General features: G+C 37.0%; 1 protein-coding gene across 10 annotated transcripts in view; it reads right to left on the reverse strand.

Moving 5' to 3' along the window:
- Positions 1–16133, reverse strand: part of LOC307030562 (serine/threonine-protein kinase BRSK2-like) — a 111054-nt gene that overhangs the window by 29869 nt on the left and 65052 nt on the right. For all 10 annotated transcript variants that reach the window (XM_079667057.1, XM_079667061.1, XM_079667064.1 and 7 more), the window contains exons 3-7: positions 14653–14738; positions 11058–11198; positions 7790–7906; positions 3577–3610; positions 2283–2351 (exon numbers count right to left, since the gene is read on the reverse strand). In XM_079667057.1, coding sequence (XP_079523183.1) covers positions 2283–2351; positions 3577–3610; positions 7790–7906; positions 11058–11198; positions 14653–14738 — 447 coding nt within the window. The remainder of the gene's footprint in view (positions 1–2282; positions 2352–3576; positions 3611–7789; positions 7907–11057; positions 11199–14652; positions 14739–16133) is intronic.

The raw sequence follows: 16133 nt of genomic DNA on the forward strand, positions 1-16133 counted from the left end.
GAGTTGGACACCCCTGTTAGCATGTTCACCCTCACTCCTGCAAAAACTTCAGCGAGTAAAAACTGGCTATAAGTCCCTAATATTTTAGAGCCAAAGATTCTGACGTGATTAAACCTCCGTTGGATAATTGATCCAGAAGTCAGGCAGACGAGGCTAAATTCAACGAAACAACCACTCTATATCTGATACCTCGAAATAAAGAGGTTAGCAAGAGTAATGCATTACTTTTACATTATTTCCCCTCAAATAAGGGAGGACTGAGGGCATAATGTCTTCAGTACACTCTGAGCAAATCTCGGACACTTGCAGGTCAGAAATCTAAAGAATTGACCCAGAGAAAATGCCCCTTCCAATCAAATTGTCGCAACTTCCTTTTTTGCTTTCTGTCACTATTGATGCCTTTTAAAAAAAAAAAAAAAATCCGACACGTTATCTTTCAAGTTATTAGCTACTTACAACTTTATGTTTTGCGTATCATGTGGTTAATCAAAATTAAAATGTGTGTTTAAAACAGTCAAATCCAGAATTATGAAACAAAGCTTGTTTTTCTTTTTGTTAGATGAGAAAGTTAAATAATTAATTAAGTCTTGTTGATATCTTTGACACAGGTTGCCCATTGCTGTGTCTTAATAAAACACTGGCATTAACTCCTGTTCCCAGGTGCGTTTCTGTCCCTGAGAAATAACGAGGACTTTTTTAAGGAGAGTCAGCGATGACGAGGCAGCTTCAGTGACGTGATGAAGGACAGTTTCCTCCTCGCTGAGAGGCTGGCAGCAGATGGCCGCCGACACACTGACAAAGTGGAGAGATTTATCTGAACGCGATGAGTGTGTTGAGTGCTCCCTCTTAATGTAGAAACTATAACACATGCACATAAACAAACATGTCGTCTAGCTGCTGCCTCTCACTCGTCACTGTCCCATTAAAGAGCTGCTGTGGGAAGCTGTAGTTGTGATGTGTGTTTTTCTACACGGGAAAATACACAAGAGGCTAATGACTCTCACTGTGCAATACAGAGAATACTTCAAATGGGAACTACTTTCATTCTTTGACGGAAGATGTGTAGACTTCCTGCTGTCCTGATTATGTTTAATGTATATATAGCGCTTTGCAAAATATGTAAAGTTGCATACCGTGAGTCATCAATATAATTAAGCTTCCATAAATGGTATCATCTCTTTTAACACTTATGGGATATATGGGATATAAAAGGTCAGGGGCAGTTTCATCTTTGTTTATAAAGTGGTTTAAATGTTTTATATGTACACGCAGGTCTTTCCAGCCTCCATCTTTAATTCAATCCCACTCGGTGTAAAACAAGAAGACCTTTAAGACATTACAGCAGCACTTATACTTGAGTGACGTTGTATAAATGTTAAAATGTTAAACTTATATATTAAACAAATGTCCTGTCTTAAATGTCTAAGGGGGCAGTTTAGCTTTATTAAACGGCATATTTTGTGTTTAGTGTGTCTTTGTGCGTTTACATTATTGCAATCAGTTAAAGGTGGGGTAGGTAAGAATGGAGAAACCAGCTCCAAGTGTGCTAGAATTTTAGAAAGTACAGACTTCAGACTTCCTTACAGAGCCCCTCCTCCAACACACGAAGGCGCACATGACCAATGAGGGCACGAGATGGAAGGCTGACAGGCAGGTAGGCCATCCAGGTATTTTAGCCGGGCCGGCTCAGATGATTGGTCGTGCTTTTTACAGCGCCACGGCTTCCACAGATGAAATATTTGTATATATTTATTGTCAAAGCCTTTCATGTATTCATTGCTCTCGGGATGTTAAGAGCATTCCATGGAATATAACAAAAGGTGTTTCTGAAGTGGATTACCTCCCCCACCTTTAATATAACTTTTAACTTCTCATCTTTTAACACTTCAGTCGGCTGTCCTGCTGAGATAGTGAAAAAAGCACCACTTTGTTGAGAATAGAGAACAACCTTCGTGTATAGCTTTGAACCCAGAATCAAGGATATCAGATTTACACCATTACCTTCATATAAGTTGTTAAATTAATATAAAAGGAACAATTAAATTCTACCAAAAACCTTCCTGAGTGTGAAATACTGATGTTAGCCTGAGCACAGTCTGTGATTAAAGCCTTAAATAAAATCTTTAAAGAATCCAGTTATTCAGTAACTCAACATTTAAACTACCGGATGACATAACTATAAAGTGGTCCAGTATTCATTCATTTGAAAAGCAGTATTTTGGGTGAGATTCTCACACTTTAAGGAGTGAGTTCAGGTTATTTGCTGCAGGTTAGTCACTCACCACTAAAAGTGCAAACAGGATGACTCCGCAGCTCCATGCGTCAGCTTTCCTGCCGTCATACTTCTCCCCCTGAAACACAAACACAACCTCTCCTTTTAATACTTTCACAAAACCCTAAATCACCCTGCTCGCTGAGGCTGATGCAAGAGTTAGTAATGGACGAGGGTTTTTTCTTCACCTGGTCTACCTGTTTAGTCATTTCCTGTGTTTTAAAAAGTGACTCGGACAGGAATAGGTTTGAGTTTAGACTTTAGTATCCAAGTACGATTACTTTTACTTCACGTGAGTGTTTTCTCTCAGTCTGTTACTTTATAAGTCTACTGCACTTTGGTATATTCTGATTTTGTTCTTTGTAACAGTTTGAATGCAGTAATATAATTTATTATTTTATTTTTAAAAACTGCTTTTTGGTTTTCCATTTCTAATAAAAAACCTTGAAATAATTATTTGAAACTTTGTTTATTTAGCGCTTTCTCTCCTTTTTTGGATAAGCAAAAACAGAAAATGAATTGAGGAGAGTTACTGGGAGGAAAGGGGTCAGATTTCTCCACAGAAACTAAAACAAGAACTGCACGGCTGTGTTTAAGCAGAAAGGCACAACTGCATTTCAAACAGGTCATGTTTTTAATCCTGTATAAAGTATGTTTCAGCTCAAACTAAAAATGATTGGTAAAACTACCGATATGTGACACTCTTGTTTAGAAAACAAAACATAAATTAAGAAGTGTAACAGGGGAAAAGAGGATCCGATTGCTCCAGTGTTTCCTACATGAACATCGGGGAAGAATTGAGATGGAAATGCACGGCTGCATCACGACCAGCTGGTATTTTTAATCGAGATATAAAGTGAGTTCCAGCACATTAAAAAGGACAAAGGAAAATCCAAGTAATACAATCTAATTTGCAAAAAGGGACACGAATAAAGAAGTGTTACGGGGGTTTTCTACAGGAAATACAGAAACAAAATGTACGAAGACAGACCCGGCTGCATCACACATGGCTGATGTTTTTAATTGTCTATAAAGTTTCATAGATAAACACAAGATGTGTGTGTCACACTCATGGGCAAACATGACATACATAAAGAAGTGTGACAGAGAAAAAGAGGTTCAGATTCGTCCGGTTTTCTACATAATAAACGGGAAGAGATTGAGATGGAAATGCACGGCTGCCTCCCAACCAGCCGATGGCTTTAATCGTGTATACAGTGAGTTTGTGAGAGCGGAGAGGATGCAGCGTGACGTAAGAGCCTCTCTGCAGAGTGCACGGAAGACACTGAGAGAGGAGCACTTACCCTGATCACCTCTGGGCAGGCGTAGTGCGGAGACCTGGAACACAAGCAGAGACATACTGAAAACAGTATTACACAACACACACACACACACACACACACACACACACACACACACACACACACACACACACACACACACACACACACACACACACACACACACACACACACACACACACACACACACACACACACACACACACACACACACACACACACACACACACACACACACACACACACACACACACACACACACACACACAGCTAATGTTTTCTGAAGAAAATATGAAATGCTTTCAACCAAAAAACCTTTTTTACTTCCTGACGTGGATTATTTTGTATTTAGCTAAGTGAGAGTTACATCACAGGAAATGTCCCCAATTCAAAATCCAGAGGATGCTCATCCTGTTGGATAACATGTGACACCGTTTCATCCACAGGAATGTGAGGGAAGTAGTTATTTAATGAAGTTTTAACCGTGAGTTACGAGGCTGTTTTATAAGAGGATTTACATTATCCCGTCCCATACCACATCTCAACACCTCCCTATCTGAAACTAAACTAAAGAGAATAAACATTTCTCTGAAAGCGATCAGCTCGCAGTTTAAGTAAAATGACTGAGAGTAAAGAGTGCTTTGTGTTTCTGTTAAATACAAATCTAGACTTGATGTTCCCATGCCTTCAGAGAAACTCACTGAGATTATTAACTAACTTTACATGTGCTTTTTGTTTTAGTATTATTTACTAAAGTTATTATTATTAATTAATGTTATTGATGAGTATTTTTTTTTAAATAATAAATATTTTTTATTATTAATACATTATTTTTGTATCAATCTTATTATTATCAGTATTATTATTGTAGTTATTTTTAATCGTATTATTATAGATAATCATTTAAATGTTATTTATATTAAACAGTAATATTACTCTAAATATGTTTAAATGTGTTTGTAATTGTTTAAATTATTTATTTTATTTATTATTATTATATTTGAATAATTGTATTTATTTATAATATTTGATTTGTTTCTTTAAGTTACTTTAAAAGCTGCTTCTGGATGTAAGAAACATGCATACATTTATGTCCTGTTTTATTTCCACTCATACGGACAAACTATATATTAACTTAAGGTAATAACTAAAAGTAAATAAAATAAAGTAGCGTGTCAGGACTGGAGCTACAGACATGAAGTGAATAACTGCACATGATTTCCTCGTCTTCTGAATAATAACATGATGAAGTATTCCCACACTGCGAGGATCCATCCCAGCAGCATGAAGCAGAGTGTGACGGCGTTTCACTGAAACTGAGTAAACACACTCCATCAGTGCCAGCGTCATGTTCATTATGCTAATGGCAACCAGTCCATGTGAAATACTCAAACACACTAACTGAGATCTAATGACACCACATGTTCGTCCGGCTGCAGTCGACGTCTACGACATCGTCACTCAGTGACATTTAATGAATTTCATTAACGTCACATGAGGAGGAAGAGTCATGTGACCTGTTACTCCCAGCAGATATTTACAGATCCATCAGAGGAGCTTCATAACAACTGTTTAAATTACTTTGCACTAACCTCTGTGTTATGTTGCATTAAAGTCAACTTTGAAACTTTCTGCACACATCCCCCGGCAATTATTCCACACAATTAGCAACGACATTTAAATGTTAAGGTAATGGTAAGGTCATGGGATCAGGTGAAACCAGTGAAAAGTGAACACGAGACTTGATTGAGAGAAGAATAATTCACTGTTCAAAAAGCTCTGTATTGTTCTCATACTGCCTGTGCTGCAGCACCTCTTCTCACCCTCTGTCTGGAACCAGAGCCCAGTCTGCTCTTATTGGTTAGCTGGCCGGCCCTGTTGTGATTGGCTAACCACTTAGAGATGTCCCGCCCCTTAGCCTATCACGTACAATGTGTTGGAATGCTAGCCAATAGAGGCATAGGGACGTCACTATGCTCAGGAAGTAAACAAAGGAGTCCAATGGAGGCGTTTCAAACCTATACAGCACATTACAGCAGCCTTTTTAAAATCTGTTGAAAGAGCAGTTAGATTCATTCTGGATGAAAAATAAACATTCTCTTTTCACTGGTCAATTTTAACATAAATCTACGTAACATTGTGACTTTAAAACACCAAATTATTCCAACAATCAAACGTTTAGTGTGTCATAAACTAGTGTCTGTTTTTAAACAACTTTGCAATTGCATTTTATTGCATTTTTTTACTTCATGCTTGGTATATTGTAGGTTTCTTAGTTAGAGAAGACTTTATATCTTTATTCGCAAAAAATACGCTACGGCGATTCAGCACATAACTAATTGCCTTTGAATATTTTTTAGCAGTACAAGCACACTTTCATAGGAGTAATCACAATAAAAACTTAAATAGTAAGCACATTTGTAAAAAAAATAAGATGGATATTACAGAAAGTTCTCTGCTGCATTATCTCCAGGGTGACTAGTGCCTGCATTTCTTTCATTAATAAGGATTATACTAAAGGCAGGCGGTTCATTTTGTAACTTCCTGTTCCTCTTCCACTTTTGGAGCCGGAGGACTGGAGTTTTATCTTTTCCACATCAGCGACTCTGAAACAGATCGGACCAGCCGGCATCCTGCAGAGCTTTAAACAGCCTGAGGAACAACAAGCAGGACCTGAACGTTTCTACTGTCTCCAGATCAGCCAAGACATGTAAGAGGAGACACTACAGTGGACATATTTAAAACATATTAATAGTGGTGCACGATAATTATCGGCCGATATTAGGAATGATGACGTCATCCCGATAAACGTATTAATAGCCCCGATAATATACAATATATTTTTTGGGTAAAAAAAAAGAAAAGAATACTGCGGTGTGGGTGGATTGGGATGAGGGGCGCTTGTTTTTCACTCGGCTCCTCCCGTTTTGCCAGTACTGTGGTATTAGTGGTTTAGGAAGAGGGGAGTTTTTCACAAATCCAGCGCTCCCTAACTCATGCCTGGCTGTGACGTAAATGGTGTGCGGCCGTGAAGCCAGGACAGTAAACAAACATGTCGTCGGTAGTATGGGACTATTTCAAAGTTTCAGAGTTAGATAGTTCGCTTGCTATTTGTATTCACAAATGCAATGCAGAAGTTCCACGAGGAGGGAAAAAGGCAACAAGCTATAATACTTCCAACCTGATTAGTCACCTGAAACATCGCCATGGCTACGATGGTGTGTTAAAAGCGTACGAAGACGCCTGCGCTGCTAAACTAGCGGCGAATCCAAAGCCAGCTGCAAAGGCACCGGGGCTTTTACCTATCCACGAGGCTTTGGAAAAAGGCAAGAAGTTTGCCAGAGACGACCCCAGGGCTAAAACGATCTCCAACTTCATCATAGAAATGATGGCGCCAATTGTTCATTCATTGTTTTTAACCGATAATAATATAATATATATATATATAATATTATTATCGGTTATCGGTATCGGTCTTGAGAAGCAGGAAGGTATCGGTATCGGTTTCAAAAAACCAATATCGTGCATCCCTACACATTAAGCTTTCTTAACATGTCTATTTTTTAACAAATCTATTTGTATATTCCTTTCCCGATATTTAAGTTGACTTTTTGGGAATTTGTTAGATCTTTAAAAAAATGTCTTAAATATTACAACTTTTTTCTAGAAAATTCAAATGTTAATGTTCTTTTTCATGATATTTGAACACTTTTTTATTAGATAAAAAAATCTGAATTAATAAACATAATCTTCAGAAATATTACAAGAGTTTTTACAAAAAATGTATATCTCCAGATATTTCACTTTAATCATTTTTTTCCTGACTTTCAATCATCAAATATTACAACCTCTTCTAATCTAATCAGCTTTCATTCTTGGTATTTGAATGTCTTTTTTCAACTATTGGTCACCAAATATTACAACCTTTATTTATAAAAAAATTAATCGGCTTTCTTTCTTGACATTTTTGATTATTTTATGGTCTAAATATCAAACATTTTATTGAATTATTACCACTTTTTAATCAAATGTTTTTCTAAAAATTAGATTTCCTCCTCATCTCTCAGCAGAAATCTCCATTCAGTAGCACCTACACACACCAAACCAAATACACTTTCATTCCTTTCTACATTGTAAAGCTTTTCACACCCTTCACACACTCATTAATACACACTTTGTTAGTGAAAACATGCAGGCTATCTGAGGTTTCACTGACCCGCAGCTGGTCTCCAGCAGACTGTCCCCGACCTGCAGAGACGCCATGCCGAAGTCTGCGATCCTGATGTTGTTCTTCTCGTCTAACAACAAGTTCTCGGGCTTCAAATCTCGGTGGCTGCAGAGGAAACAGACATTTTACATTTTGAACCTCTCAAAAACATCATGTGCGATTTTCTGTTTTGGGCTGTTTCATAGTATGGACGAATGTGTATATGTCCAGTTCTTCATTTGGACCTGTGAAGAATTCTAAGATAAATAAAAAGTCTCATTTGTTTTCGGATATCCAAGACATACGATATCAAAAGGAAACTGGACTTGCTGAACATTACTCCAAGTCATTTAGCTTCCTATCCAAAACATCCCTCACTTTTGGAACAGCTCTGTAAGTGGAAGTCCTCTTTTGTAGAAGAAGAATATGGAAAGATTAATAAAAGAACACACAAAGTAGCAGAAGATTTTATCACGTAAGAGTCTGAGAAACCCTTGTTATTCAACCAGACTTATAAAAGCAGAGACAAAGACTGATTCTTCAGATTTTGGCCGTGAACCTGACGACCATTTAGCTTTCTCTCCTTTGTTGGACTTTCATTTAAAAATAATATTTCAATAGCTTCTGGCATTTGTAGTCACTTATTTCTCCAACCTTTCAAGGCGGAAACAATTAGTGCTGAAAGGATTCACACCTACGCCGTGCTAAAATCTATTTCTTTAAAGGTCACCTATCAGGCTATGTTTAGGCATAGCATAGGTCTCAGATATATAAAAATATATATATAAAAAACATGTCTATGAAGTGTTTTGCTCAAAATACCAAACAGATCACCCATTCTAGCCATGCCTCGTATCCCTCTATTTCACTTCCTGTTTCAAAAGTGCTGATTTGTGGTATAAAGCTTTTTTTTTTAAATTGATAAAAAAATAAAAAAGGAGGGGGCTGAGCTCATGACCCGGCAGCTACTGTCTAGACTCTAAACTAAATGCTGCCGTGATGAAACGCCATATCATGGATTATCAAGGATTCTCTCTGAAACAGTATGGAGCTCAAAGGCTTTCTCTCTTGCCGGTTATACCACAAGGTGAGTTCCTTTTTACTTCCTGCTTCTTCACACACATGCTCTCCAGTACAGGTTAGCTCTGAGTGTTAGCGATGCTAATGTAAACACCGACCATGTTACGTCCAAAACAGTCGGGCATTGTTTCTGATAGCAACGTTTCTGATAGGGCCGTGGGTCCACATTTCAGATATTACGTCATATCGGACGCAAATCTGGATCAGCGCCGTTGTTCCCCCGTTTTTAGAGATTTGGGTACGGAGGAAAAGAGAGAAGGTTTTATTTTCTGACGCTGCCTGAGTTCCCTGACACACCGGGGACACATGTTTATGTAGAAAAGACATTACAAAGTGCATTTTGCATGATAGCTCTCCTTTAAAGTCCAATAATCAAGAACTGACGCACTCCAGGTTTAAAGGAGGTTCAGGATAACAGATCAAAGATATGAAGATAGAAAGGAAGAAATACTCAGATTTTTTTATTTAATTAAGAGTAGTAGTGATTTTTCTCTCTAAATATTTAAGAATTTTTATTACGTTTTAATCATCAAATATTGAACTTTTCTCTTTTTTTCCAGATCTGTTCTATAACTTTCATTTATGAACTTAATTATTATAATTGTTTGGGCATTAGTCAAACATTTTTGAAAAATATAAACAGTTTTCCCCCCCAAAAAAACGATATTTATATATGTATAACATACATATATAAATATTTAACTTTACCTTTCCTTGTTTTCTATTTTAACACAAAAACTATAATATTTCAATATTACAACTTATTTCAACAATATATTTCTGACTCCAGATATATCCCTTTTCTCATAGTTTTTTTATAATAATTATTAGAAGATAATAATATATAGTAATTAATGTTGCATTCATATATCCATAACACACAAAGGAATGTTTAGGTCCTGCAGAGCTGTGTGTTTTCTAACTAACTCAATTCTGTAAAGTCTCTCAATGATTGTTCTGAATGTTCCCCCCTGCAGTCCCTCAGTGTTCTCATGATCTGAACCATAAAGAAGGTGTCTCTCAGCCCGTCTCTCTCTCTCTCTCTCTCTCTCTCTCTCTCTTTGCTTCTGCCGGATAAATGATCTCTCTTTGTGTCAGATTGGAAAGTGTTTTTCCCAGACTTCATAATTCACATGCAGTTTGCAGACAACGGTCCGTCAGCGGTGATAAATCAGGTGCAGCAGCAGATATTTGTGTAAATTCAGACCCCCCCACCCACCACCCATATTTTGTGCCTCTAAACAGAAATACATATTGTATGAGCCCACAAATTATCAGCCCTGACGTTTCTGTTTCCCGTTTGGCCTGCACTAAATCACTAAGCCTAAAGAAGGCTTGCACATCCTGTGTGTTTATTTGTTATGACCGTTAGGACTACGGCTAAATGCTTGATATTTATTATTGTACATGAATAAGTTCTGCCAACATATAGAATCTACTATCAGAAAATCCTTCAACCAATACTAGATATTGATATAGTACTTGTCTAGGTATTTCATTATTAATGATATTTCCAAATTCATTGTCTATCATTCTTCATGAGACTATTTAATGAGACTACATTAACTAGCTATCATGCCTCTTGTGTACAAAGGGGATCCCCAGAGGTGACTTGGTGTGAATAAAGTCATACTATTAATATAACAAATAGTATGATCAAATACCATAATAAATAAGTATTTTGATGAATATGAAATCCTTCTGAGAGCCATTGTAATGTTTTATTGAGCTAATGCAGAACGTTAACTGCAGGGCGATTTATTTACAACCCTATTTATGATTTTATGAACAGTAAAAGGCTAATTAATATTCATTTTCATTCATTATTGTTGACACCCGCTCTTACTAATGGCGCTTTTCCACTGCAGGTTTTGTTGCGGTTTGGTTTGGGTCGGCCCGGTACCGGCTCACGGGTACATGGAGGTTCCAAGCGAGCTGAAGATATGTTAAACTAGTGACGACTGCTGATTGGTCAGAGAGAATCGTCACAATTGTTGCGTGAGATAATCCCCAAGCGTCGCACACATCAATCACCATTTTAAGAACCGTGGTAATGTGGTGCCCCGTTTGAGTCAAACTACAGTCATCACTATCGACACGTAAAGCGAAGCAGAGAATCCCAACAAAACGACGTTGAATATAACTGAACTAAAATGATGTATATTCTCCAAGATGTTTGTGTGTAAAGTTTACGCACCATATAGAGTGGCTGTGGCAGAAGTCCAGCGCGGAGATGATCTGTCTGAAGAACTTTCTGGCCTCTTTAGGTGTTAGTCGGCCCTTTTTCACCAGGTAGTCGAACAGCTCCCCCCCCGACACATGCTCCAGCACCAGGTACCTGCAGAGGGAAACACAAACATGTCAGCGAGGGAAAAGGACTCCTGTATTTCAGTAAACTCGTTCGAGTATTAAGGATTAAGGGTCATTTGTTAACGGAAGTTTTAACCTAAAGTAGTTGACAGCTCTAAAAGTCAGACAAAACTTCTAAATTTCATTTTTAGGATTAGGTATATGTTAAGATTATATATTTAAATAATACCTTCAGTTGAATTAGATGAAAAACAAAACTGTAAAAGGTGTATGTTAAATAAGTAGATTATTGAAGTCACATAATTAGGAAAAAGGATAGATACATGGAGGAGAATAAAAGTAAACAAGCACAACATAAATAGCGAAACACAAATAAAATAAAAAGGTATCACTGGAGCAGAAAGTAGAAATGATGATGAAATAAAAAAGATAACTGTAGTAGATGAAATTAAAAAGAAGATCATTTTAGTAGAATAAAAAACAAATAAATAAATAACCGTAATATAATTAAAATAATATGGTAGCATAACAAGAACAAAATAGGTATAACTGTAGTTAAATGTAAAATTGGAAGATAACTATAGAGCATTAGATAAAAGAAGTGTAGTGGAATAAGATTAAAAAACTCAAAGTGCACTGTATTAATATTATAATAAAAAAGGAATAGATAACTATCGTAGAAAAATAAGGAATAAGAAATGTTTCTATAGCTAAAGTAAATAAGACCCAAGTTCCCATCAGCAAAAACACGTGGGTTTGCTATCCTGGCTCCAAAATGGTGGAATGAGCTCCCCATTGAAATCAGGACAGCAGAAAGCTTACACATCTTCTTCAGACTGAAAACTCATCTCTTTAGACTCCACTTCGAGAGATAGAATTACTAACAAAGCACTTATATACTAACAAAGGGCTGGCTTATCTAAAGCCAGTTGAGTAGCACTTGAAATGTTTGGCTCTATGAAACCTGATGTACTTATATGATTCTGTTTTCTTCAAGTTTGTATCTTCTTGGTCGAATGCACTTATTGCACTTTATATGTCGTAGCTGCTACATTGTACTGCCATGTGGTAAATACTCGTGGATGCTGCTCTGGCTCTTTTGCACTTTTTGCATATCATATATTTTGTTTGTAAAATGTTATTTTCTTAAATGTTTTATGGGAGGGGCTGGGGATGGAAATTAGCTCAAAGCTAAATCTGGCACTGTTACACTTGATACATTTGAATGTTTGTAATATTCAACTAAACTTTAGTTGCTTATCTGTTGATGATCAACTAATGCTTAATGTAACAGTCAACTAAACTTTAGTTGCTTATCTGTTGATCATCAACTAATGCTTAGTTACTTGTCAGTTTGAACGGTGCTGTTGAATGTCAACTGATGCACTGTTGACATGCTACTAAATGTCAACTGATGACTTATAGAGTGTTAACTATGGACTATCAAAATAAAGTGTTACCGAATGTTTTAAGTGTTCATTACTGTGCTTTGTCCCTGCTAAATACACGATTAAATAAATAAACACAATATTCTAAGTCGCTTTGTATAAAAGCATCAGCTAAAATAAATGTAACAATGTAATGTAAAAGAGGGGGCAGCAATTTCCCTTTGAAACAAAGTCTCAAAAAACAGAATTTAAAAACTAAACCACCTCACCTTCACGAGTAAATATCCTTAATGCCAGTTAATTTCTCCTCAGAATAAAGGAGGCATTAATAAAATAATTGAGTCATAAACTAGTATTTGTACACGACATGCTGAAGTTACCATATTGATGCTTAATGTAAATCCTGCACTGTGTTCAGAGTGTGTGCCTGCGGTTTAAAATGTTTTATCTGTATTCATTTTTCCCGGAGACATCCCTGATCCGGCTCCTGCCGCACGCTCCCCCTGCCACTGATTTATTAGCAGATTAAAGGATCTACTCGAGCGTTTTCTCCTCAAATTAGAAACGTGTGATTTGTGAAATTTCCCCCCGCAAACTGTTGACCATCCGTCCCTGTCCCTGCAACATTAAGAAAACAAATTCCCGCTCCGTTTGACGCCGCTGCCTTTATCAATTATTGAACATCGCATTAAGCCGTGCCACTGGAGCGCAGCGGCCACACGCAGCAGATTAATGTGTGCAATAAAACAGGATATACATTAAAGATACACGGGAGAGGGGGACCAATAAAGCATCGCATGCCTTCATAAAACACACAAACAGCTGCATGGAGGAACCGTGCACCAGTATATGTTCAAATGCTCTGCAGGGCACATCATTTTCATATCTTATAGATTTGGTTTGTTGGCTCAACTTCAATCTGAACTGTCCGCACACATTTTAAAGAGGCCCGGTTCTGTTTTCGGGGTTTTTTCCCTTTCCTGTAGTTTGTTCTACAGGAAATGTGTTTATGTCTGGTTTGCTAACGTTAGTGCAGATCCCCACTGGATTGGATGGAATCTAGCAACACAGACTTAGCGCTAATTATGTCCTGGTCTAAAGAAACTCTTAGTCGATTAAAAAACGAGATTTTGTCCATGGTTCATTTAATCTACAGATCTTACTGTACCTAGAGAATTATGCAAACTCTTAAATCTAATCTACTGAAGAAATACAAGTCCAATTAGAACAAAACAACTTTACCGAAGTTAGGCTTTTAGAAATAGAATGGTATATTCACAGAAATATTGAACAAAATATAAACTCTAACTACAAAAGATAACATATATTGGGGAAATATGACTGCAGGTAAAACCCAGTTTAATGGAATAGTACACATTTTTCTTTTGATTAAAAAACGTGTTTACCTTTTAAAATCCTGCCAATTCATAAAATCTAAGCACTACGGTTGTTGAGTTAAACATTACCACAGCTGACTGTAATAATGTAAAGAGTTACGAAATAATTTAATCACATTTCTAATATGGTAAATGGACTGTACTTATATAGCTCTTTATCAGGTATTTGTGACCCCTCACAACACTTTACATACTTCCAGTCTTTCACTCATTCTCGGAAGCTAACATTCACACACACACACACACACACACACACACACACACACACACACACACACACACACACACACACACACACACACACACACACACACACACACACACACACACACACACACACACACACACACACACACACGGCCATCGGGAGCAACTAAAGGTTACAAGGACACATCGACATGTTGTCACCCCAAATATAAATTGTATTTTATTGTCAGTTAACCAATCATCTCTCAGAGGGGCGTGGCCAGCATCAGCTCATTAGCATTTAAAGCTACAGACACAGAATCAGCACTTTTGAAACAGGGCTGAAACAGATGGGATAATGGGATGCGACAATGATCGGTTTGGAGCCAAACACTTCAGAGACATGTTCTGTATATATCTGAGAGCTATAATATATTGTTGAAAAAGAGGATATTAGGGGACCTTTAAATCAAGAGTTACAGTGTGCATGCAGAAGGACAGGTGTACTTACAGGTATTTCTTATTTTCATAGACGTCGTGCAGCTTTAAAACGTGGGGGTGCTCTATGAGTTTCAGAATGGCTATCTCCCGCTCCACCTGCAGAGAAACACAGGAGAAATAATCAGTTACACAAAAACATTAAATACATTATCTGCGTTTACAGCCAACATGAAACACATAGACTAAAGTTAAAGTCATCCTCACATTGGGAAACAGACAGGACTGTTTTATGGGCACCAAAATAATATTATCTCAAATTTCGAGTAAAGCTTTGACATGATAATCCAGCAGCATGTTTTTTAATTGACAGAATCAGAAATGTATTCGACCCGCCATAAATCGGGTTTTGTGACAGTTTCTGCATTTTAGAATAAAATAAAAGATAAATTAAGAAAAGAGAGGTTGTTGAGAATACAGTATGTGTGAGAATTAAAGATGTATCATTGTTGGTGAACTGTATTATTTTTTTCTTATTTGTTGATAGTTATTTTATGTATTGGTTTAACATTAGTCCAGTTTGACAGCCGGCCTCTGATCAGGATGAAAGTGGTTGGCAGCTGTAATTCAGATTCTGACCCTCGAGGCCGAACAACGAGCGATGTATCGACGTGAGTTTGTTGAGGATGTCGGATCAGTGTAACACGTTTCAGTTGAGAGGATCAATGAGTGTGAATCAGGGAGGATCGTTAACAGGTAATCAAACTGATCTCTGCTGAAACATCTCATTGATTTCAGATTCTCGTCTCTGACGGGATTTAAATCACAACCACTCATCTGACAATTATCATGCATCATATTTCTACAGTTAGATTAAAAGGGTTTGGGGACTTCTTTAATACCACTTGGATTGAAATTAAATCAGGCATTCTCCTGTAGTGTGTTCTATAGGTTTTAGTGCATGTAAATGGTCTGCAAAGGCTAACATCCCTGTGTTCCCTCCCTGCCTGAATCACGTCCATCGTGACATTCCTTTGTAACACTCACTCTACTATTGGCTAGCGCTCCAACACATTTACTGATAGGTTAAGGGGCGGGACATCTCTAAGCTGTTGACCAATCACAACAGATGAGTTTTTAGACAATATAAAAATCTTCATTAGCCCACAAAATATATGTATTTAAACTCATAACAAAGCTGGTATTTTTTCCCGTAATTTTTAAGGAGTAACTTCAGGATCACAGCAGCTTAAAGCAAGTTGGATTTAGGACTTTTTAATACCAATCTGGGTAAAAAAGTAAGACGACTTGAATGCATTTTTTTACACAGAAACCTTTTTTTTTCTTAAATCATAATTTCCAACTTGCCAGATAATTGTTAATAATTTAGTAAAACCGATGTACTTTTCTCTTAATTCAAATACTGTGTTATTTTTTTTTCTCCCATTTTGACAATTTTAATCTAACATTACAAGTCATTTGTTATTAAAATCTATTTTGCTATGAAGTCTATGCTTTTGCTCTATAAAATCGCTGAAAATAGTAAAAAAAACT

Source organism: Notothenia rossii (assembly GCF_949606895.1).
Source record: "Notothenia rossii genome assembly, chromosome: 2".
Lineage (NCBI taxonomy): Eukaryota > Metazoa > Chordata > Actinopteri > Perciformes > Nototheniidae > Notothenia > Notothenia rossii.